General features: G+C 39.9%; 2 protein-coding genes across 10 annotated transcripts in view; one reads left to right on the top strand and one right to left on the bottom strand.

Annotated features, from left to right (window-relative positions):
• myo5c (myosin VC) overlaps nt 1-25,934 on the top strand; it is an 85,852-nt gene that overhangs the window by 8,343 nt on the left and 51,575 nt on the right. Inside the window, exons 4-18 of the mRNA XM_069910226.1 lie at nt 1,047-1,203; nt 3,073-3,216; nt 5,222-5,303; nt 5,699-5,806; nt 8,261-8,367; nt 9,851-10,116; nt 11,894-11,975; nt 12,130-12,270; nt 14,176-14,301; nt 14,623-14,706; nt 23,696-23,830; nt 23,928-24,025; nt 24,148-24,234; nt 24,315-24,426; nt 25,550-25,761. Coding sequence (XP_069766327.1) covers nt 1,047-1,203; nt 3,073-3,216; nt 5,222-5,303; nt 5,699-5,806; nt 8,261-8,367; nt 9,851-10,116; nt 11,894-11,975; nt 12,130-12,270; nt 14,176-14,301; nt 14,623-14,706; nt 23,696-23,830; nt 23,928-24,025; nt 24,148-24,234; nt 24,315-24,426; nt 25,550-25,761 — 1,941 coding nt within the window. The remainder of the gene's footprint in view (nt 1-1,046; nt 1,204-3,072; nt 3,217-5,221; nt 5,304-5,698; nt 5,807-8,260; nt 8,368-9,850; nt 10,117-11,893; nt 11,976-12,129; nt 12,271-14,175; nt 14,302-14,622; nt 14,707-23,695; nt 23,831-23,927; nt 24,026-24,147; nt 24,235-24,314; nt 24,427-25,549; nt 25,762-25,934) is intronic.
• Nucleotides 1-25,934, bottom strand: part of LOC138749186 (uncharacterized) — a 159,432-nt gene that overhangs the window by 6,656 nt on the left and 126,842 nt on the right. For 7 of the 9 annotated variants that reach the window (XR_011348470.1, XR_011348469.1, XM_069910233.1 and 4 more), the window contains 2 exons: nt 14,227-14,494; nt 9,221-9,297 (listed from right to left, as the gene is read on the bottom strand). The gene's annotated coding sequence lies outside the window, so the exon portion shown is untranslated. Of the gene's footprint in view, nt 1-9,220; nt 9,298-14,183; nt 14,495-25,934 lie in introns of those variants that run through there. The other 2 variants (XM_069910230.1, XM_069910235.1) reach the window with 2 other exon arrangements.

Below are 25,934 nucleotides of genomic sequence, written 5' to 3' on the forward strand. Positions count from 1 at the left end.
AACTGAAAACCTACTTGAAGGACAAATTGGGAAGCAGGCTGAGGTTACCAGAAGGAAGCAGCTGTGAATATGTGATTTCAGACACAATGATAATTAAAAGATTTATAACAAACATGTACATCAAACTGCAAGAGAAAGAGAACAATGAAATAAGCTGTAAACCCAAACAAAAGTGGGAACAAGATCTAAACATAAAGATAAAAAATGAAATATGGGAAAAGCTATGCTCCGGAACTATGAGATATGCAATAAACACGAGGTTACGCATGATACAATATAATTCGTTACACAGGCTATATATCATGCCCCAAAAGTTAAATAAATGGGAACCAACGGTATCAGATAGATGTTTTTGCAGTAAGAAGGAAACGGGAACAACAGTACATGCAATTTGGTCATGTGAAAAAGTGGAAAAGTTTTGGGAAGATCTAAATCAGATCTAAATAGACAAATCACAAAAAATAACATAACAAAAAATCCAGAGATCTTTCTTCTAAGTAATATAAGAAGTAAAGAATTAGGCCTCAAACTGGATGAAGCACAAAAAGTATTTATTATGATAGCCTTAGCTGTAGCAAAAAAATGTATAATGTCAACCTGGAAATCAGAAGAGAGCCTGAGAGTACAGCAATGGTACATGGAAATGAATAAATGTATTCCATTGGAAAAAAATAACATATAATTTAAAAAATAAAGTCACATTATTCGAACAAATTTGGGAACTGTACATGGAACACAACAGAGAGGGCCTACCGCGGACCTCCACCCCCTAGAATGAGAAGAAGATGAAATGAACTGACGCAGTGTGTAAAAGTAGATGACACAATTTTCTTGTTTATTTTCATTGTGTGATGACATTGTTTATTGTATATGTTGAACTTTTAGTGGGTTTGGAAGGGGGTGGGAGGGAAGGGAGGGGTAAAAAGGGGAGAAAATGACATTGTGTATTTTGGTTAATATGGTTCATAGTGTGAAAAATAAAAAACTTTAAAAAAAAAAGAGGAACTGTTACAATAATCCTTCATGCTATTGACCCCTTGCATTAGGAAGAATCGGAACCAGTCTATCATTGTGAGTGGCGAGTCCGGAGCAGGGAAGACCGTGTCTGCCCGTTATGCTATGAGATATTTTGCCACAGTAAGCAAATCCAGCAGCAAAGATTGTGTAGAAGATAAAGTCCTTGCATCGAATCCTATAACAGAGGTAAGAAGTCTGTAAATATAGTAAAGCCCTTAGTATCTGGCACTGGATTGATAGATGCCAGTTAAGTGAGTTTTCCGGTTGCTTGAGTCTGTGTGAATGGATAACTAATAGCGAGGTGTGCCAATTTTAACTTGTATTTTTTTTTAACCTGTTTATTTTATGCAGTTTTTTTTTGCCAGTTGCTTGAATTCTGGATAACAGAAATTTTACTGTTTCTGCAATAACCAGAATAAAATTAAGAGCCCTGCCAACTTTGAAGGGTTAATGAGGTTAATCAATAGTTTATGCCAGTTATTCTCAAAGGAGGCCATACAGGACCCACCCCTACCCAACCCGGAGGCCATAGCACATTAGCACATTTAAGTGTGGTGGGGGGGGCACAGTCTGAAATCATAATTTTTAAATGTTTTTGTTTTATGTAGTCAGGAGGGAAGGGGGGGGGGGCATAAACTTTGAGCTGTCCTAAGGGGGCCATAGCCAAAAAACAGTTGAGAATAGCTGGTGCCAATAGAAAATAATTTTGATGTTTCACAATTATGTCCACCATCCCAAGTTTAATTAATTTTAGCCTGAAAATTGTTGCATGCCCTTCCTCTGCTATTTACGTACCACTTTAACTCTGACTCTCTTTCACTTACCAAAGTTACCGTGCACTCTGGAGATATTAGTATTCATTTCAATTCAGATTTCCTGTCAGAGTACATATATGATATCACATACATCCCTGAGATTCCTTTTTCCTGCAGGCGCAGCGCCGCCTATTGGCAGTGCAGAAAAAAACTGTAGACAGCGTTTACGTGTAAACAAATAACTGTAAATAGACAATGAACATAAACTGTGCAGTACAGAGAAGATGAAAAGATCAATAAAGTGCACAAGAGTCCTGAAATGAGTCTCTGATTGAGTTTGTCCTTGAGGAGTCTGATGCTGTTCCTGAACCTGGTGGGGCGAGTCTTGTGACACAAATAACTCTACCCTGACAGCAGCAGTGAGAACAGAGCGTGTACTGGGTGATGTGGATCCTTGATGATCGCTACTGCTCTCCGACAGCCGTGTTCCCGTAGACGTTCTCGATGATTAGTTGATGTACAATATTATTCATAGCTTAAGGCACAGTGATTATTGCCATGGAAATGGGTTCCTTACACTGTTTACATTCAGAATGTATTGCAATTGACAGAGATAAAGCCAAGTTTAGGATATGAAGGCCTTCAAGTGGATGTAGATGAATAACTCCTGGGAGGAAAGGTCAGGGGTGAATTCTTGTGCCATGAGAAGAGGCCAGTAAAGCTGAGATTATTATCCTTGCAGCAAGTTGAGGAGAGATATCTTAAAGGTATTTCAAATAATGGACCATCGCAACCAAAAAGAAACTGGGTGAAAGGCAGAGAAGATAGATGATAGGTAGTCAGCAAATAACCAAAACCGTTGAAGCAAAGCATTTTCGTGCAGGGTATTTAGCATCTGGAATGTGTTAGCTGATAGTTTGATCGAGACTGATCTGGTCCTTACTTTTGAAAGGAAACCAGATCAGAATTTGAAGCAGGGAAAAAAAATCTTTATTAATAAATATTCGGAAGGACAAGCAGCCTGCTTTGGTTGAAGTCCCTGCAAAGAAACAGTCAACTTTTTTTTACTTCCGAGCAGTTTCTAACCGTTGGGATCTATAGTTGGAATAAATTGCATTTGGCCAATGCCATTCTTCAGTCAGCAAACGTCAATGCCTTAATTCAAAAATTTTCTTCATTAAATTGATAAAAAGGCTTTCACAAATGATGCTCATTGATTTAATTTTGAGCTATTTCCCATAAATAGTTCACTGCAGGATTACCTAATGCATGTTCTGCCTCAATATCTCCTTGTTTCCAGGCTATTGGAAATGCAAAGACAACACGAAATGACAATAGTAGCCGTTTTGGTAAATACACTGAGATCAGTTTTGATTACCGCTATCGAATCATTGGGGCAAATATGAGAACTTACTTGCTGGAAAAGTCTCGGGTGGTGTTTCAGGTAAGAATCACACTGGGTGCGGACAAGTTTCTAAAACACGGCCCTGTATGAATTCCACAGTGCTCATACGCCTTTATAATTTGTCCTTTCCTCTGAGATTCAATATTGGCCATGATCAGCATGCGCATGGCCAATCACACACTTCAAAATCCTGTTCCTCTTTCTTTCCATCGCCATAGATCCCTTTGACATGAAGGAAACGTACCAATCTGACCCCTGGAATGTAGTTATTGATTTTGCTTCCTGCACTTTCTGTGGTAGAGATCTCTAGACATTCTCCACCTGCTGGATAAACAACTTTCCCCCGATCTTAGTTTTAAAAAGTATCCCATATACCGAGACTTTCCAGACATTGGGAATTCTTCCTGCATCCATGGCGTGAGTTGCTCATACAATTGATTACCATATTTGCCGGCATGTAAGACAACTGGTCCATAAGATGACCCCGGAATTTCCACTTAAAATGCAAGTTTTGAGCTAAACTCACTGAATAAAACTACCCCGTGTCTGACACATGCCGCTGAGAGCTTAATGTTCATTCCTGCTGCAAGCTTCTCCAGAATGGGCTTCCTCTCATTGCACATTTATTCCTGGATATAAGGTAATTGCAAGATGTTTTGTGATTGGCCCAATGAGGGAGAGGAAGCAGGGACCCTGGCTGATTGTTAACTGTTGGACAACTGTTGCAAATGGTATCTGTTAGCTTCATTTACTGTGTGGTTATTTTAAGGGTCGTTAGCCAGGTTTATAATACATTTTTATTGTTTTAATATAACATTACTATTAATCCAGCCTCCCAAATATAAGCTTCAGCAGAAAAATATTCAGTGGTTGGAGATATGCAAGTGTTTTATGCTGTTCTCCATCACCACGGTAGAGGGGGGGTGCGGGGATGGGGCATTGTAAACCACAGGATATTAAGGTTTGGATATTATATTTGGCATAACAGATGACCCCCCTGTCTGTGGGGGTCTGGGGTGACATTTTTAAGGTTCAATGCTGTCTTGTACCCCGACATATACGGTAGTTCTAAATTCTAAAATTCCCTGTTGACTCACTGATCCGATCCACCTGATAGGACCCAACTGAGCATTGTTTCCATCTGCTCTCCATGTTCTCATCATGGAAAGTCAGTCCAACATCGATGCTTTAGATAATCAGATTGCTGGATCAGTTTAAAACAAAAAAAGAGATTAGTTGTAATCTAATATTTACCTTTGTAATCGGTGGGCATGGTGAGTAATTTTCCTTCAGCCACTTACTTAAATGGCTGCACTTCCTGTGTTGGACATATTCATTACTACCATAGGTACTTGTGTAAAAGTCGACCTCTCCACTTCCCCAACTACCCACGTGTTCAAGCTCACAACACCCTGATCGTGAACCCTCACCTGGGCCATGCCCGTCCAAGCTCCCAATCCCCTGGCTGCCCACCCAGCAGAGCTCCCGAAGCCCTGACAGCAAACCCTCGTCTTGGCCGCCTGGCCATCCGAGCTCCTGATGCCCTGACCGCGGATCCTCACCCCGGCCACGTGCCTACCAGAGCTCCTGATGCCCTGAAAGCAGACTTCCACCCGGTTCTGGCCATCCAAGCTCACGATGCCTCGAAAAATGCAGGTACTTACTTTGGTCAAAAGTATGTCCTGTGTAAAACCCAAAATAACCTGAAAAAAAATCTTGACTATTGCACAGGTGTATATCGTAATATTGAGCAGAGTACCCGGTATTAAGTCTGGCCTCAATTAAATAGGTTAACTGTGAGCACTTCAGCAGGCCTGGGATGCTGACTGAAGTAGGATTGATCAATCAGGTTATACTCTCCTGCAGTCCACCACCCCAAATAAACTCCCCACTTTGCATCGTAACATCATTGCTTGTTCACCACCTTCCCTGGGCTTATTTCAGGGTCAACATCGACTTGCATCTCCAGTGACAGGGCATATCAATGTTCCATTCTTACTACCAGTTTTGAAATAACATTACAACATTTATTTGTTGAATTTAGGCAGAAAACGAAAGAAATTATCATATATTCTACCAACTCTGTGCATCTGCTGATAAATCTGAGTTCAAGCACCTGAAGCTTGGTAGGTATTTTGACGATTTCCTGCTTTGAAATCCTGTTCATTTCAATTTAGTTTTTTTTTTGATGTACAGCACAGTGACAAGCCCTTTTTGCCCACGATCCCGTGCCGCCCACTTAACCAACAAACCCTGTACGTTTTGAACGGTGGGAGGAAATCGGTGCACCTGAAGGAAACCCACGCCATCATGGGGTGAACGTACAAACTCCTCACAGACGGTGCCAGATTCGACCTCCAGTTGCTGGTGTAGTAACTGCGTGGCACTAACCTTTTGTCCTACTGATGAGGAATCTGCGACGCAATTGGGGCAACGCTTGCGAAGGAGGGTATTTTTCTTCTGAGATTCAACAGTTTTCATACAATTTTTTTCTAATGAGATCAATTTAAATTACTTGCAGGTGATGCGGAAAGCTTCACTTACGTGAGCATGGGTGGAAATGCTGTAATTGATGGTGTTAATGACCGAGCGGACTTGAATGAAACGCGAAAAACGTTTTCGCTTCTGGGTAAGTGAAGGGCATTCGACAGAACTGGCTCAGTTGGTGGATGTCCTGGTGCTCAGTCCTGCAGCCCATAAACTCGTCTGTTCTGGGTTCAGAAAGCTGAGTAGGAGTCTGGCTCCAGGAGACAAAAATGGCTTGGCTTTGGCTGAAAATGATTAGTCACTTAGTTCTGATTCCCATATTTATTCCCTTTATATTGAAAATCCTAACTTGATGAAGCAAAAGTACAAATCTTAAATGTGAGGCTTTGTATTGCATAACTACCTTCCCATTGCCCGTGAAGTCATGGAGAAAGTCTTTACCAATCAGCAAAGCTTCACCTCCAGCCTTTCAATTTCTTCAGTTTTTCTGAATGTTCAAAGATAAGTGCACCAAAACTCCTGTTATCTGGGATTGAAGCAACTGGCAACTTCAAGCAACCAGCAAAAAAAATCATGGAAAATAGGTGTAAAATACAGGTTTTAAATTGCCGTGTCGTTAGTTCTCCAATCCATGAACTCTCAAGCAACTGGAAAATTCACTTATCCGGCATCCACCAATCCCCATAGGTACGGGATACCAAGGGTTTTACTATGCTTGTATTTTTCAAAAAGAATTAATTTTAATTTGAACACATTGAAGCAAACAAAATAATTGAAGAAACAATGAAACTTGCCTTTATTGTATCTTTCTTCCTGGGAGAATAAAATTTCCTTTAGAGTGAATTGGAGGAATCTGTCCCAGGGCTCACGTGCAGGATTAGTGATTAGATTCTCCAGTGTCATACAGGGAATTCTACTCCGCTGATGCTGCACCACTAAACTCTAACACCAATTTGACCACTGAGTTTATTCCAAATTGTAATAACATGTTTTAGTAAAGGGGCTTCCTTGGGACCAAATAGTAATTTGGAATTCCATTTGTATATAAACATTTTGGCTATCTTCTTATGCAGTCCCAATTTTACCCAAGAAGACTTGTCCCCTCCATCAAAGAGGGAGGAGACAAACTTCATTTGGGTTCCCCAATAATAAAGTCTGGGAACTTTAATCCTCCCAGATCATAATCCAGGTTAATTTATCGATAGAGACTGTGGAAAATCACCCTTCCACAGAAACTTCATAATATATTTATTTAAATTCTGAAAGAATTGTTGTAGTACTAAAACAGGTAGGTTTTGGAAAAGATACTGTAATTTAGGCAATATAATTCATTTTTATACAGAGCATTATTCATTTATTCATTTCAAAGCAGGAAATCATCAAAATACCTACCAAGCTTCAGGTGCTTGAACTCAGATTTATCATCAGATGCACAGAGTTGGTAGAATATATGATAATTTCTTTCGTTTTCTGCCTAAATTCAACAAATTGACCCTTTCAATCAAAGTTATCCATTTATTTAAATCATCCTTAACTTTATGAAGCGAGGGAAGATAATTCAACTTGTATAAATTTGATAAATTATTATCTATTACCAAAATATCTTATCCCATTAATTGAGAGTCTCTTTTAACGTAATCATAATTCCCACCCGTAAGTGGAATAACTTTGCTTTTATCCCAATTAACTTCATAGACTGAGAAAATCCTGAAAAATTCCAATTTAGACTACAATTTTTGTAATGAACCACTGGGTCAGTCAGATATATCAGAACAATATATCGATTGTCAGCAAATAGATTGGTTTTATGTTCTTCCTGGTTAACCATGAAGCCTTTTATGTTCTACAACTTAACGAGTCATGGGACAGGCTGAGAAAATGGTTGCTGTTGATTTAACTCTTTAATCCCACTGCTGCACCAGCTCTTACGAGCAGTCAAGAGGAGCAGAGAGCGATGGAGAGAAACAGAGACTGACACAGACAGAGGGGAGAGAGACAGACAGTGGGAGAGAGAGAAAGACAGAGGGGGACAGAGGGAGAGGAGGAGATGGAGAGAAACCAACGGGCCAACACCAGTTGGGAAACAAATTTGGATGAATGTACAGAGCGAGGTGCCTCAACCGGAACACTCTTGGTCTTCCAACTGATTCATGTCATTGGGAGCAAAGATTGCTTGGCTGGGATCTTTCTTAGGAAATGGTACTCAGATGATCTCATACATCAAATGTATGGCGAAGTGCCTCTGATCAGCTTTTCAAATTGAGCAATAAAGACACTTTAAAAAGACACTGACAAACTAAAATTCTAATTGGTTGGTGAGAGCTCTAAGATTTGAATTAGCAGTCAATAGCGGGATGTTAGCCACATTTTTTCCAAACTTTTAACCTTTGTTGATAATAGACTTCATATCTATTGTAAAACCAATGATCCTTTTCCAAATTGTAATACTGCTTATTTCCACTTGTACAAAGTCTCGCCTTCATCCAATTGTTTTTCACCAAGCAAAGGGTGCATCGCTTCTGCTCTCTGTAATTCAGGTCCTTCTAATATGACAGAAGAAATCCAGGAACTTTCAATATCAAAATCTGTGTTTCAGGTTTGAAACAAGACTTTCAAATGGATGTCTTTAGAGTACTGGCAGGCATTCTACATTTAGGAAATGTAGAAATTAGAGCTCTGAACGAAGAGAAGTCTTCAGTCCAAGTAAGTTTGCAACTTTTAAATCTTCAGTAAATCGTGATGTACATAATTTCAGTAAATGTTTATTAGCTTTGGATAGAGGGCATTTTTTTTAGCTGCTTTTTTGAAAAAAGGTTAAGGTAGCAATTAGTGCAATGCTGTTACGGCGCCATCGACACCCATTCGAATCCCGCGCTGTCTGTAAGGAGTTTGTACGTTGTTCGCGTGTCTGCATGGGTTTCCTGTGAGTGCTCCCCTTTCCTCCCACTATTCGAAAAGTACAGGGGCTGTAGGTTAATTGGGTGTAATTGGGTAGCTTGGGCTCGTGCTGGAAGGGCCTGTTACCGTGATATATGCCTAAATTATAACATAATAGTTTGAATATTTATTTAATTTCTATTTTGAATAAAACATTGAGTTTAATGCTTATGTTCCTGCTCTTATGAGCATGGGAAATAGAAGCATCTCTTGGCCCCCACGCTTGCTTAACAATTCCACGTTCAAGGCTCATGCTGTCTCTTAGACCACATTCCTGCACAATCCTATCCTTGTTTTCTTTCATTTAAAAAGACGATTCATCTCTGTTGTCAACATGCCCAATGTCTGAACCTAGGTAGAGAATTACAAATTCATATCGCAGAAATGCTGGAGGAGCTCAGCCGGTCTCACAACATCCATGGGAGGGAACGATATATTACCGAAATTTTGGGCCTGAGCCCTTCCTCTAGGTAGTAATACATCTTTCTTTCTTATGGACGCCCACAAGACCAGCTGAGTTCCTCCAGCATTTGTATGTTTTAACTACAATCACAGCATCTGCACATTTTCATGTTTCACCTCAGAGAATTACAAATTTGGGGAAAGAAATTCCTCTCACCTCTGTCCTGAATGTCCCAACATTAATCTTGAATCTGGTTCCAAATCCCAAGACAAGGGGAAACATCAACTCCACATCTATAGGAGAGTAAAGGGAGATTTAATTGAAGAAAGCTGTGTGTACCTTGAAGTTGGTCTAAACAGTGGATTTGGATCGGACATAATTGCCAAAAATGGAGATTTTTTAAAAATAACTTCATGAGTTGTATTGGGCTGGAGTGGACTGTCTCCAAAAGTGGTGGACGTTGATTGAATGGGAACTTCAGAAAACCCAAAGAAAACATTTGAGGAGTGTGGCAGTCTTGAGTTTTCGGCAGGTAAACGAGAAATTCTGCAGATGCTGTGGTCCAGTGCGGAACACGTAAGTGCTGGAGAAACTCAACAGGTCACGCAGCATCCATAGGAAGTAAAAGGCAGTCAATCTTCAACAAGAATGTGGGAAAATAGACGGGCACCTGAATTAAAAATTTGAGGCAGCTGCTCCAGAGTACAGGTACAGGTGTAAAGTCACCAGTCATGGTAGTTCGATAAAATGTTCATATTCAATTTAAAAACATTAATAAATTAATGTGTGTCAGCTACAGAATTTTGAACCCTTGTAATGATGTTCACCCACTTTGTTTACGAACAGAATGATGATCATCACCTGACAGTATTTTGTGAACTCCTTGAGTTAATGCCAAGGGAGATGGCTTATGGATTGTGCCACAGAAAAATAGCCACTGCCTCGGACACAGTGATCAAACCCATGACCAGACTTCAAGCTATCAATGCCCGGGATGCTTTGGCCAAACACATCTATTCTAATTTGTTCAGCTGCATTGTGAAACACATAAACAAGGCTCTACAGTTTTCTGGAAAGCAGCACACCTTTATTGGTGTATTGGACATTTATGGGTAATGTCTTGATTCTGCAGGAACTGCCAGAAACGCTATCTTAAATTTCAAGTTTGTGGATAGTTGAAATTGTATTTCACTTCACAAGGAAAGAACCTCAGATTGAGAATCTGGTTTATTGTCATGAATGTATCAGGAAAGTTGTTGTTTTGCTTTGTGAAATTAAACCTTTGATGCTGTGGCATGAGGTTTCAGACCAATTAAACCTACAAGCCCTAGTACACTTCGAACGGTGGGAAGGAACAAGAGCCCCCAGAAGAAACCCATGCAACATGGGCAAAATGTACAAACTCCTTACAGATTGCACAGGATTGGAACCCGGTCCCGATCACCGGCACTGTAGGTTTTGCACTTACCGTGTCTCCCCCTCCCCCCACCCACCCCAAGAAGGCTGTGAATTTTGAACATACTGATTGCTATCTATTGGATCTCTGGGTCAAACAAGTGCCCAGATAGTGTTTGGCAGAGAGGTGGGGGGGGGGGGGGGGGGCCACCAAAACTTAGTTGCTTTTGGATGTAGTGCAGAATTTTCAGTTTGAGGTTTCTTTCTTGATGAAGGAGGAGTGTGGGGAAATGGGAGTTGGGTGGAGGAACTGTGAATGGCACAGTTAAGACGACACCTGGATTTTATTTTGTTTGCACCCTTTTTTGGAGACCTGTCAGAAATTACGGACAATTTTGACTCTCACTGCTCCACTGGGAACAAGGTGACAATGTCTTGACTGTGAGGCCATTCTCAGTGCCGGGCTGGTCAAGTTAAACTCAAGGCCAGCTTTGAAAGGAGGAAGATTATTTTTAAAAAGCCCGTGGGACACTGAATCCAGTTCGTCAAAATGCTAAGGATGTTCAGTTATCCCATCCAAACTGGACTTCATTTAAAGAGGCCTGGATATTCTCATTAAACTATGCATCTGTGGAGACATCATATCTATTTTTATCCTTAAGACATTCATTTTGGGATGGCCCACCAACCCTACCATAGGATCCTCCCTGTGTTTGCTCAGTAGTCCTCAGTACACTGGGTGTTGCAGAGGACTAAAGTGGACAGTTGAAACATATCACTGGACTTTATCCAGCTTGAATAAATTATTGAAATAAAAAACATTCAGTTTTATTTCTCCTCAAATCCTGATATCTAATGTGGAGCCCCACTTGGTGTTGAACTAACAGGCTTGTGCTCCAAGTTGGTGTTCGAATGGGTGTCGATGGGACCGTAACAGCATTGCACATAACGAGGCATGATTAAACCAGTGGTTCTCTACCTTTTCCTTTCCACTCACATACCACTTTAAGTAATCCCTATGCCATTGGTGCTCTGTGATGAGTAAGGGATTGCTTAAGGTGGTATGTGAGTGGAAGGAAAATGTTTGAAAACCACTGTTTTAATCGTACCTCATTGACTCATTATGTGCATGGTTTCCTAACTCCAAAGGAAATGGGCCAATGACCATTCATCTCCAGCAAAATACTTCCATAACAATTGGGTCTCGAGCAGTGATTCTCAACCTTCCCTTCCCACTTACATCCCACCTTAAGCAATCCCTTACTCATCACAGAGCACCGATGGCATAGGGATGACTTAAGGTGGTGTGTGAGTGGAAAGAAAAAGGTTGAGAACCCCCTGCTCTCGCCCCTTAGTCTGCACCTGGGCATCAAGTGTTTCTATTGTGTCAAAAAGCAAAGATAACTCTCACTGTTTGAGTTGGGTTTTTACAGTAAAGTGTTGTTTGTGTTCAAATTTTAAAAAAAAACAAGATTATTGTTTGAATCCCTTTAGGTTTGAAACCTTTGAAGTGAATAGTTTTGAACAATTTTGTATAAATTATGCCAATGAAAAACTGCAGCAACAATTTAATTTGGTGAGTATTTGCCCTGTTGCCACATAAATTCAGTTCATTGTGTTGATTAGAATTTTATCCTTGCTGGACAATGACCATGACTGAACTTGGCTATTTGTGAAGTTACCTTAATTGCAATGAAAAATTAAACCTTAAAAATTTAACATCTCTCCAGCACGTGTTTAAACTCGAACAAGATGAATACATGAAAGAAGACATACCGTGGACTTTGATAGAATTCAACGATAACCAACCTTGCATTGATTTGATAGAAGCTAAAATGGGTATATTGGAATTGCTGGACGAGGAGTGTCTGGTGAGTGTTTAAATAATTACGAGCCATTAGTTGTACCATTAGCAAGTAAAAGGGTTGAAGGCTGACAATGCATCATAATATTTATTCTCTTTTCTCGGTTAATCATCATTCTTTTATATAAACTACCTTTTGTTCATTTAGATACAGTGCCAGAGGATCATTTAAATTATCCCGTCTTGAAGCAGAGCCAACAGTGCCAATCAATCACTATTTATTGGAATGTAGATTGATCTAGAAATTATTTTTTTAAAATGAGCATATCTTGCATAATCTGTACCTGCCTAATCAGGAAGGTGTATTGTTACAAGCCCAGAGGACTCCAAAATCCAGCAGCAATAGAAATTCACCAAGACAATAGATATTTAAACAAAAGTTGCCTTTAATTTTCGTTAAACATAATAACAGGATCAATCATTAACTTAGTACTATTAATTTAACTTAACTCCTTTCTAATTCTAAGTGCCCATGTATGTAATGTGTACGTGTTCAGGAAAGTTCTCTGTTTCACTGTCCAATCATTCACTTTTCACTTCTCCAAGTTCACCGGTATCAGGTAATTCTCATACTGTGCTCAGAATTTAACATTTATATTTTCCACCTGGTGCTTAAAGGTAAATGTTTACCGCTCAGGAAGATTCATGTTGGTTTCAGAGTGAAATTTGTTGCTCGTTGGATGCACACAAACTGATTTCCTCCAATCAGTCGCTTCAGCGTCTTGCCGAAGAAACTTGCCTCATCGTGGATTTTTCCAAATGATCACCTCTTCTTCCAGGTCACCACAGAGTTCCTCTTGTTTCCCTTGTTTCAGGAGAAACGCTCTATCCAGCCATTTCCTCTTGTAAGGATTACAAGGAGTTTCAACAGGCTGAACTCAGAACTCACAACCTAATTTTAAAATGGTATTTTTCAACAAGCCTGCCAGCTTGCCATTTTGCAGCCTCAACTGCTGCTGTAGAACTGACCTCTCTCTCTCTCTCTCTCTCTCTCTCTCCCCAAAAGAGAAATCACGTGTTTGTTTTTTCTCTCTCTCTCACTGTAAAAACCAAATTATCTCTCCCAAGGCGCCAAACCCAATTTTTGAAATATCTTATCAGTATCTGAGCCTAGACAAGGTCAACATGATGTTCCATTTGGACCTCCTTTTGAAGCCCTTTCCAAAGCAGTTCCATTGTCTCTGCAAAGTCACAAGGTCTCACTTCCGCAAAGCTCTTGCATTTTGAAGCAGATGTCCTTTGTGAAGTGTTACTCTGTTTGTGAAGTGTAACCCAAGTTAAACCCCCACAATTGATCTCTTTTAAAGGCATATTTTACCCATAACTATTCTAACACATCCTGTAACAATATGAAAGAAATGAACTTCAAAAACTGCACTGGAAAATAGCTGAGACTAAAGTTGAAATGGGCTGTCTTTATTTTATCCATAACTGTTACGAAGCCTTGAAGGCAGAAATTAAATTATGTTCTTAATCATTCTTTCTAGGTTTCCAATTATCTGTTCCTATTCGAGCTATAACGGTGACATGCACAAATTACTCCTCCCATGGGTTTACCATCCATGGGCTTTCCAAGATGAAAACTTCATGACCATACAAGGCTGCATTATTTTAATGGGGCTGTAAGACATTTTCCTTGCTAGTTATTGTAGGGCATTTACAGAAGGAGTATTGCACACTGGGGATTGAAGGGATGTGTTTTAACAATAGAGATTTTGCAAAGTTGGTCGGGAATGTGTATTCGAAGTATTTCTGCAGGTTAACCATTCATTTTCTCATAAAACTTGTAATTAATCCTCATGGGAGTGAAAAATTGATGCAAGATATTGTACTAATAATCAAGAAAAAAATAATGTTTTCTAAGTAGTTGATAACATACTTTTAAAAAAAAATCAAATATTTATTTATGCAGTTGCCGTTAGGAACAGAGGAGAACTGGCTTCAGAAACTACAGAATACTTACTTAAACAAAAACCCTCTCTTTGAGAAGCCCCGAATGATGAGCAAGGCTTTCATCATCCAGCACTTTGCTGACAAGGTAAGTGACAGTCAGGACAATTCTATTTCTGCCTTGAATCGTTCCATGAATATCATCGTATCAGGATACCAGGGGCACGGTTAGCGCAACGCTGTTTACAGAACTAGTGACCCAGCTTTGAATCCGGCACAGCCTGTAAGGTTTCTCCCCGTGTCCGCGTGGGTTTCCTCTGGGTCACGGGTGCTCCGGCTTCCTGAAAAAAATGTTGCACGTCAATTGAGTGGCACTGTTACCATGCTGTATATCCAAATTTTAAAAGAAAATTAAAAATAAAACTTAGATTTGTACAGTGGAGTAATGATAGCTTCTCTTTTCGACAAGGTGCAATATGAATGTGATGGATTCTTGGAGAAAAACAGAGATACATTGTATGAAGAACTCATCAATGTACTGCGGAAAAGTAAGGTTTGTGACCATCACTGTAATATGATAGTTTATACTAACCCTAACCCTTACCGCAGAGCCCACCTCACTGACAAAAAACAACACCCAACCCCAACCCACCAATTTTCCACTGCAACCGTGTCTACCTGTCCCGCATCGGACTTGTCAGCCACCATCGAGCCTGCAGCCGACGTGGACATTACCCCTCCATAAATCTTTGTCCACGAAGCCAAGCCAAAGAAAGAAAAGAAGAATGTTATGGTAAGAAAAGATGGCCTTTCTAAAACTTCACAGACTGCTGTTCCAGTTTTGCATCATCTGTTCCCTCCAACAATTTCCATGTACGGATGCTCATTATTTGCTGAGCTGGAGATAGTATACTGCTGCATTGTTTGCTCTCAGTGAACCCATTTATTTTCTCCTCTTCAATTACAATATTACTGGGCTGACTATACCTTGTGCGGAAGTATCTTTCTTGCTGATAATGACACCTTGGAGAAGGGGGTCAGGCCCGGAACATTGGTAACATTATCTTTACCTCCTCTGGTTGCTGAATACCTGCTGAGTTTCTCCGGCGTTTCTGTGTTTTTTTACGACAATTACAGCGACTGTGGCCTTTTGTGTTTCACCTCTTTTCTGCTGATGTCCAGAAATTGTCTCATCTTCAATGCTTCCCGCTGATTTTAAGCCATCAAATCCATAGGCAGTCACTGGTTAGCTGCAAGGCAGGCATCAAGGCATTCTGGGCTTCCTTGTTCTAGGCAGTGTGAAACATGATGGGAGTCGTACAGGAGCTATTTTGTCTTCCACTCTCACTGATGTCACAAAATTATGTTTTTAATCTTTAGCTACTATATTTTTTTTAATAAAGTTGTGTTTATGGGTTTGGAAAATGGGGATGCATTTACAGGCACTCACAATCACACTCAGAGAGAAGCCATTTTCGGAGATTCAAGTCTGGTACACAACCCAATAAAATCAGAAGTGATTGTTCAGTGAAATTGCTGGAATGATGGTGTTTTCTAAGGAGGAGTTTGTGCGGACACAGTCATTCTGCTGGTTGAGCTGTGCAGACAACTCAGAAGCACATTAGCTCATAAACCTTTGGAAGAGATAAACTTCAAACACTCAGGAAAATACTTGAGTCAAACAAGCAGGTCAATATTGATGGCCTATTGTTTCAATAGGCAAGAGGCCATCTGTCATGATTCATGCTTTTGGAAGAGATGAAACTTCAAAGACAGCAATGATGCCATGTCGCATGATTTTAGACATTCTCAGAGAACACTTTACTGAAACAGACATTTTGAAACCAGGAAAAAAAGTGATTGACCATCCTGTAAGTCACACAGGATTGAAATGCAGTAACAATCCTTTGGAGAAAGAAGGTTGCTTGTGTTCTGCTTATGACGAGGAGGAACACCAAAAAAGTGGTTTTGAAGAATTTAGCCACTTCAACCGTCTCTTTGAAAAGAGGACAGATTCACCGTGACCATTTCTACACGGTCACTTCATGAAACCCTTGCCTGGGTTTGTGAAATCATCATGGAAGATAAACAAATTCTGAAACTTTCATACAAGAGAGGAAAATTATTCATATGAAGAAACAATTATTTGAAAACAACTCTACAAGAAATTTGTGAGTTTTGAGAAGTTTGATGCCTCACAATTAATCCATAATTGCTTTTGAACAGCAGTAAAGATTTTGAGTTTCAACACATAAGCTTACTGAGACTGAAATTTAAAACCATCTTTTCAGAATTAAATTTAAACTGTAATAGTTCCCCCCCCCCCACACACACACACACACACACACACACACACACACACACACACACACACACACACACACACACACACACACGCATAGTGGGATTAAGTTAGAGTTAAGTAAAAAGTTTTATGTTAATAATTAATAATAAAAATTATTGTTTTTGAAAACACCATTGTCTGGTGAATTTCTATTGCTGCTGGACTGGTTCGTAACATTGGATTTGTTACCAAGTCCAAGAGCAGCTTCTATTTGTGATGTACTGAGGGGTTTGTCTGGCATACCGAGTGTTACCCTGTTCATATATTCATATTATATTACAGAAAGAGAGGCCTTTCAGCCCCTTGAGTTGATGCTGGCTCTCATTTCCCCCCCCCCCTCAGCTTCCTGTTCTTTCCCACATGTCCATTGACACCTCACTGAATTCTTCAACCACCCACCTGTATTGGGCATTTTATACTGACTCAACAGCCAGCACGTCTGTGGGATGTGGGAGGGAAGCATAGCACATGGCAAACCTTGGAAGTACAGGGGATTGCAGAATCTGGAGTGAAAACGAATCCATCAAGTGAACTCAGTGTTTTGGGCCAGAAGCCTTCATCAAGACTGAGAGTGCAGAGGGGAGTCCGCTGGTATAATAAGAGGGACAGAGGGCTTGGACAGGGGACAGTAGAGGACTGGTGAACCAGGGAGGGGTGAAGGGTGACAGACAGGTGGAGTTGGGAGGCAGAGGCAGATAATTGGAAGGCGTCAGACAAAGGAAAAGCGCACGGAAATTCTAGAGGATCTCACAGCGTCCATAGGAGGTAAAGATATATTACTGATGTTTCGGGCCTGAGCCCTTATTTAAAAACATACAGAAGTCCTGGAGAAACTCCGTATTTTTAAAATTCCTCCAATTGACCCTGTGAGACCGGCTGAGTTCCTCCACTGTTTCTGTGTTTTTACTGCAACCTCAGTATCTGCAGACCTCAGTGTTCCACAGGTGTCATACAAAGGCAGGGAGAGGCAAGAAAATCAGAAGAGGAGTCAGGTGAAAGAAGATGTCATGTAGGGTGCAGCTGAAGATGGCTAGATGGAGGGTGATGATTGGCGACAAAGACTGTCCGTGCTGGAACGTGATAAAGGTGAGATAATGGAAGCCGATTGGGACGAGGTGAAGGACAGATAGGGCCAGATGGAACCGAGGGGAGGCCCAGATGGGAAATCCGTTACAGAAATGTGGATAGAAGAGGATGGAACCAGAAAGGGGTGAAATTGTGGAAAAGGGGAGCTTGGAAGTAGGAATGGGGAAGAGAGGGAGAATGGGGAGTGGTCTAGCAGAAACTGGAGAGATTGATGTTGATGCCATTCGGTGGGAGAGTGCCCAGATGGGAAATCCCCGTTCCCCATCTTTTTGTCTTCTTTCCTCCAGCTATCCATCCCCTTCATTCACTAAGCCTTCCCTCCCTTATCCACCTATCATCTCCTGCCTTTGGGACTGTGCTCCTCATCCTGCCCTTCCCCACCACCCCCCACCCTGCCCCACCACAACATTTTGTTTGGGCACCCGGCTGCATTTTTCTCATTCCTTCATGAAGAAATCAGGCCCAACACATTGGTTATGTATCTTTATCTTTGCTGTTTGACCTGCAGAGTTTCCCCAGCGTTGTGCGTTTAATTGATGTGTGGATTTGGGTTGTAAGTGAAGGTAAAGAGCTTTCACCAGGAAATAAGAACTTGTCCTGCCTCAAGCATGCCTAGAAGTTAGTTAGTTACACACAATGGAGTCTGTATATGATACAGACGTGTAGAAACTGCATTTCAAATCATGCAAATTAAAAGATGAGTAAAATTATTCACAACAAAACAATTTTTTCATCATTTCTCACAAGATCTAGGAGCAGAAATGGGATCATTGCCCCATCCAGTCAATATGAGAGTCTTGGATGGTTAATGTGAGCAGTTCCTTTAGTCATTCAGCATTCTCACTGGCCCATGGGAAGAAGCTGTTCCTCAGCCTGGTGGTGCTGGCTCTGATCCTCCTGTATCTCGTTCCCGACAGGAGCAGCTGAAAGATGCAGGATTTTTGTGCACCCTCTTCAGACAAAGATCCCGGTAGATCATGTTGATAGGGGCGAGAGAGACAGCAGTGACCCTCTTTGCCGCTCTTATGGACCTGTGGAGTGAGAGAGACGGCAGTGGCCCTCTCTGCCACTCTTATGGTCTTGTGAATTGACCTCCTATCCATTTCTCTGCAGCAACCATACCACATTATGATACAGCTAGCCAGGACACTCTCAATAGAGCTCCTGTAGAAGGTTTTTTTTATTATTTTTTATTTTTTACACTGTGAACCATATCAACCAAAATTTATACAAACGTTTCTCATTAAATATACACAGTGACATTTTCTCCCTTTTTTGCCCCCTATCCTCCCTCCCCCCTTCCCACCCCCCTCCAAAACCAATAAATATTCAACATATACAATACAATAAAACAATCTCTTCACACAATGAAAAATAAACAAGAAAAATGCATCATATACTTTTACACATTGAATCAAGTCGTTTTGTCTTATTATTTTAGGGGGTGGAGGTCCGAGGCAAGCCCTCTCTGTTGTGTTCCATGTACGGTTCCCAAATTTGTTCGAATAATGTGACTTCATTTTTTTAATTATATGTTATTTTTTCCAATGGAATAATTTGTTCATTTCCATGTACCATTCCTGTATTCTCAGACTCTCTTCCATTTTTCAAGTTGACATTTTACATTTTTTTGCTATCGCTAAGGCTATCATAATAAATCTTTTTGCGCTTTATCCAATTTGAGGCCTAATTCCTTACTTCTTATGTTACTTAGAAGAAAGATCTCTGGATTTTTTGGTATGTTTTTTTTTGTGATTTTATTTAATATCTTATTTAGATCTTCCCAAAACATTTTCATTTTTGTGCATCCCCAAATTGCATGTACTGTTGTTCCCAACTATCTGATAATGTTGGATCCCATTCTTTTAACTTTTGAGGCGTGATATATAACCTGTATCATGCGTAACCTTGTGTTTATTGTATCCTTTATAGTTCCAGAACATAACTTTTTCCATGTTTCATTTTTTATCTTTACACTCAAATCCTTTTCCCAGTTTTGTTTAGGTTTATAGCTTATTTCATCATTTTCCTTATCTTGCATCTTAATGTACAGTTTATTATAAATCTTTTACCATTGTGTCTGTAATCACATATTCAAAGCTGGTAATCTCAATCTGTTTCCCAATTTATCCTTTAAATAAGCTTTCAGTTGACGATATGCAAACATTGTACCATGAGTTATTCCATATTTGTACTTCAACTGTTCAAATGTTAATAAATTATTTCCCAAAAAACAATTTTCTATTTTGATTCCTTTTCTCTCTCATTCTTTAAGGGAAAAGTTATTTATTGTAAAAAGGATTAGTGGATTTTGAGTCAATAACAATTTTGGTATTTGGTAATTTGTTTTTTTCCTTTCTAAGTGGATCTTCTTCCCTATATTAAGTAAATGATGCAGTACTGGTGAGCTTTTATATTGCACCAGCTTTTCATCCCACTTATAAAGTATATGTTCCGGTACCTTCTCCACCATTTTATCTAGTTCTATCTTAGTCCAGTCTGGTTTTTCCCTTGTCTGGTAAAAATCTGATAAATACTTTAATGGTGCGGCTCTATAATAATTTTTAAAGTTTGGTAACTGCAAACCACCATGGTTATAACTCTCTGTACATTTAACTAACGCTACCCTCGGTTTTCCCCCCTTTCCACAAGAATTTCCTTATTATTCTCTTTAGTTCATTAAAGAATTTCTCTGTTAAGGGAATTGGTAATGATTGAAATAAGTATTGTATCCTTGGGAAAACATTCATTTTAATGTAATTTACCCTCCCTATCAACGTTAGTGGTAATTCTTTCCAATGTTCTAAGTCTTCCTGCAATTTCTTTATTAGTGGCTGATAATTTAGCTTGTATAAGTGGCTTAAGTTATTATCTAACCTGATACCTTATGTAATTCTTTTATTGATATTTCTAATTCTGTTAGGTATACTATGATGTCATCTGCAAATAAGATGATTTTATACTCCTTCTCCTTTATTTTTATCCCTTTTATTTTATTTTCTGTTCTTATCAGTTCTGCCAATGGTTCTATTGCTAAGGCGGACAATGAGGGGGATAATGGACATCCCTGTCTAGTTGACCTACTTAATTTAAATTGGTTCGATACATATCCATTTACTGTTACCTTTGCCAACGGTCCATTATATAATGCTTTAATCCAATTAATATATTTTCTGGTAGAGTGAACCTCTGTAATACTTTAAATAAATAGTTCCACTCTTCTCTGTCAAAGGATTTTTCTGCATCTAAAGCAACAGCCACTGTTGGCTTCTTATTTCCTTAAACAGCATGAATTAGATTAATAAGTTTACAGACATTATCTTTTCTTAATAAATCCAGTTTGATCTTGTTTTACTATTTTTGGTACACAATCAGCCAATCTGTATGATAATAATTTTATTATTTTATAATCTGAGTTAAGTAGAGATATTGGTCTATATGATGCTGGTGTTAATGGATCTTTCCCTCTCTTTGGTATTACTGTAATTATTGCTGTCTTACATGAATCTGTCAAGTTTTGTGTTTCTTCTATCTGGTTCATTACTTCCAGGAGTGGACGAATTAATAACTCTTTAAATGTTTTATAAAATTCTATTGGGAATCCATCCTCTCCAGGGGTTTTATTGTTCTGTAGCTTTTTCAATATATCCTGTACTTCCTCTATTTCAAATTGTTTTATTAGTTTGTTTTGTTCCTCTTCTTGCAATGTTGGCAGTTCAATTTTAGCTAAAAACTCTTCTATTTTATCATCTTGCCCCTCGTTCTCATTAATCTCTATTGTGTTATATGTAATTTGTTTGTCCTTTTTCCTTGATGCCAATACAGTTCTTTTAGCTTGTTCTTTTGAATTATATGATGCTGCCACTATGTGTCCTACCCAACTCTTTTTAATTTGTTACGTTTCACTTCAGTTAGATGCGTTTCCTGCACAAATGCTATATCTATTTTTTCTTTTTTCAATAAATTTAATAGCCTCTTCCTTTTAATTTGGTTATGTATTCCATTAATGTTTATAGTCATATAGTTCAACATGGCCATCTTATATCTTGTTTAAACCTCATTTCCGCTTCCTCACCACCTCCATCCCCCTTTTCCCCATTTTCATCTTTCAGTTTTCCCTTTTTAAACTCAATGTAAGACAACACATTTAAAACATAAAATACTCCAACAATTCCCACATCCAATATTCCCTTAGCCCCAAATGTTCCCCCCCCCCCTCTCTGAGTTGCCCTTTATCCCTTGCCGGGCAACCACAACTCCCCTCTCCATTTGGATTGCGAACCCGCTCGCAAGCGTCAACTGATTTTGCAGTGATGGTTATTCTCTCCCTCCCAACCCAGAAAAGACTTTTTTTTTTACACACGTATAACAAAGCTCTCCCTTTTTTTTCCCTTACTTCCTTCCTTCTCTTTTCCCTCTTTAGTTCTTTACATATACATTGCTTTTACATCTTTATATATACTTTATCGCCTTTCTTCATTCTTGTTACATCTCTCCTTCTGTCCTGCAAACATTCTGCGAATTCTTGCACTTTCTCTGGATCTGAGAACAGTCTATTTTGCTCCCCAGGGATAAATATTTTAAGCACAGCTGGATGTCTTAACATGAATTTATAACCTTTTTTCCATAGAATCGATTTTGCTATATTAAATTCCTTCCTCTTCTTTAAGAGTTCAAAACTTACGTCTGGGTAAAAAATATTTTTTGACCCTTGTATTCCAATGGTTTATTATCTTCTCTAATTTTATTCCTTGCCTGCTCCAGTATATTTTTTATTGTCATATATCTCAAAAATTTTACTCAGATGGATCTTGGTTTTTGATGTGTCTGCGGTTTCGGAGCTAGTGCTCTGTGTGCCCTTTCTCTTTCCATTCCTTCCTGCATTTCTGTTGTTCCCAGGACCTTCGGGATTCATCCTTTTATAAATTCCTTTATATCTGTGTCTTCTTCACCCGCCTTCAGGTCCACTGTTTTTATGTTGTTTTGCCTACTATAATTTTCCAACATATCAATTTTCTGAGCTAACAACTCTTGTGTCTCTAATTTTTTTGTCACTTTCTTCCAATTTTCCTCTCAAGTCATTTACTTCCATTTCTACAGCCGTTTCTCGTTCTTCCACCCTTTTCCCCATTTCCGCCATGACCAGTTCTAATCTTTGCATTTTATCTTCTGTTCTTTTCATCTTTCCCTTAATTGCACTAAATTCTAATGACAACCATTCTTTTAATGCTCTCATTTGTTCTTCAAAAAAAGGCTTTATCTATATTCTGTCCATCTGTTTTACCTTCTATTTCTCTGTGAAGATCTTGGCCTTCTTCTGTGTCTGTACCTGTTTGTGTCTTCTTCTTCTTCTTCTCCTCTTCTTTGTATCTGTATCTCTTCTGATTTTCCTGATGAGTTGCTTGTATCACTTTGTCGGGTCTCTTCTTTCTGGGCCTCTTGCTGTTGGTCCTCCCCTTCTGGGCTGCTCATCTGTCGGGCCTCCTGCTGCTGCTCCTCTTGCCATTCACCCCGTCGACTTTCTTCCTCGTCTGGTACCTCACTCTCTCTCCTGCTGCCTTCCTCATCTTTCAGCTGAGAGACCTGGTGTCGGGCGTCCCTCAGCTGGTCGCACCGTGGTTGCCCGCTCCTCGGCTGAGCCCCCCTCCCGTTGATGTTTTCTTTTACCGGCACCAACCTCGGAGAGCGGACATTCTTCACCACCACGGCTCCCTGTTCCTTCGTGCAGGTAAGGCCTTCTTACTTTTCCGATAACTTTTTGTCTTTTTTCCCGTTGTTTATACTTATTCCTTCTTGGGTGCCATCTTCTTTCTCTTCTCTGCAACTTTATCTTCTAGTTCTTATATTTTATATTTGTTGAACTTTGTCTTTTCTTGACTTTTTTTCTGGAGAGGGCTGGTTTTACCCTACCGGCCACTTCGCCATCACGTGACTCCTCAGCTCCTGTAGAAGCTTGATGTGATGGTAGCTGGTAGTCTTGCCTGCTTCAGTCTTCTCAGGAGAAGGGTACAAGATAAAATCAAGTCCAGGAGCAGAAATTGCAGCATGGAAAATATAAATGTACTGCCATATATCGAATATTTGTTCTTTTATTTTCTTTTTAACTACACAGTTCCATCTACTTGCTGATTTCTTTCAAGACAATGAATCGTCCACAGGGAGCCTCAATCCAAACATTAAAATCAGGTCTGCAAAGCCAGGGTTTAAATCCTTTAAGAAGGAACATCGGACAACAGTAGGCAGTAAGGTACAGTTGCGCAGGGATCAATTTCCTGCAGTTGATATTCTTCTAACATTGCAAGAAAAGTGTGAATTTCTAATGCTACTTAAATTGTTAATTGCAGTTCCGTAGTTCTCTGCATTTGCTTATGGAGACCCTCAATGCCACAACGCCTCACTATGTACGATGTATTAAGCCAAATGATTCTAAACTCCCATTTGAGTAAGTTCTCTTACATTCTCAATGATACTTCCAAATTGAAAATATAACACACAGTGCCACCCAAGCGAAGTAAGTTTCGTGCTGATAAACTTCAAGTTCACTATTGTAACTTCTCATTTTAGATATGATTCAAAAAGAGTTGTTCAGCAGCTGAGAGCCTGTGGTGTTCTGGAAACGATTAGGATCAGTGCCCAGAGTTATCCTTCCAGGTGAGTACCAGCTTTTGCCTTTCTGTTATTATGCCAGGAGAAGGCAGTCCAAAACATAAATACTGATTTCTCATTTTCAGATGGACTTACTTTGAGTTCTTCAGCCGTTACCGTATTTTGATGTCGCAGCACGACTTGGCAATAAATGACAAAAAACAGATTTGCAAAGAGGTCTTGCAACGTTTAATTCAGGTCAGTATATTAAGGGAATGCAGTTTAAATCGCTGCGCCCCCAACTTGGTATTAACCATTGCCGTTGACAACACTTAGTCAACTGATCACAATTCTGATGCTTTCTACATTCACCTCAATTTGAAATGATTGAAGCCTGAGTTTTTAATACTGTGATGTAACATACTCTCTTCTTTCTTCCTCTGCTATACATGGTCAAGAATATTATTGTGACACACCAATATGCCAGGTAAAATACTTAACAATGGGCAATCTTTTTTTTTCCTCCCCAGAGAGGAATGCACTGGTTCTGAAATCCATTGTGTCCATGTGCACTGAATTCTACTGCTGAAATGTAGCTCCATTGATTAATTTGTACTGGGTTTCAGATAAGGATTTCACTGCAGCACATTTAGTTCCTGCAACAGAAGAGATTCCCACCCCCACCCCAGTTATACCTTGAGGTAATATGGAAGAAGCTCCACAAACAGAAATTGTGAAATCACTTCCTGGAAGGATGTGGAATGATTGATTATTGTACAGTACATTAGCTGTAATTTGAATGGTGGAGCGGATTTGATGGGCTGAATGGCTCAACTCTTATGGGGTGAATCCTGCTGGTTGGAATTTCAATTCCGGCTGAACACCTCAGTCGGCTTGAACTTCATGCATGTGAGACTCACCGAGAGATGCCCACATTACTGCTGCCGCTATTGGAGGCCAGAGGCAAACGCAGTCTGAAACTCCCCAATATTTGGGCTGAGAGATTAACTTGTAGCTCCCACTCCAGGCCTGTCTCAACATGCAGTCAGGGACCCAATGGTGTCTTTGTGGATCCTTTGCATGCAAAAGGTTTCTGAAGTATTTTCTAATCGTTTTACTTTGATACCTTAAATTATTTGTCCCTTGCCTAGTCCCCACAAACACCTTGTGACCAAGCTTGAGGGTGCAAACGACACTTTGATCCCAATGCCCGGACAATCTGGCCATGGGATGTGCTTTGACTACAAAACCATGTGCGATCTTGCCCCAGTGTACATCATTGCCATTTCTACCATTTAACAAGGAGCCACTGTGATCCAAGCATTTTGAGGCCTTAGTTTTATTACTTTACTTGAGTAAGTAATTCTTTTGTTTTCTGCAGGATCCAAACCAATATCACTTTGGTAAAACAAAGATTTTCTTCCGAGCAGGGCAAGTGGCCTATTTGGAAAAACTTCGAGCAGATAGACTTAGGGCAGCTTCTGTCACCATTCAGAAAAATCTGCGCTGCTGGATTCAGAGAAAGAAGTTCCTTGAGCTCAAGCGAGCCACTACTATTATACAACAGTATGTACGTGGGCAGCGCGCCATACGGTAGGAATCTTTCTTAGATCGCTGCAATTGATTGCATTATAAAATAATCACCACTGCTATATAATATTGTGTGTGTGTGTGTGTGTGTGTGTGTGTGTGTGTACACATATACACACTTAAAAAAGATTCCACCCCCCCCCCCCCCCCCCCTCACCACCCCAGATTGTTGAAGT

Source organism: Narcine bancroftii, chromosome 14, assembly GCF_036971445.1.
Source record: "Narcine bancroftii isolate sNarBan1 chromosome 14, sNarBan1.hap1, whole genome shotgun sequence".
Classification (NCBI taxonomy): Eukaryota; Metazoa; Chordata; class Chondrichthyes; order Torpediniformes; family Narcinidae; genus Narcine; species Narcine bancroftii.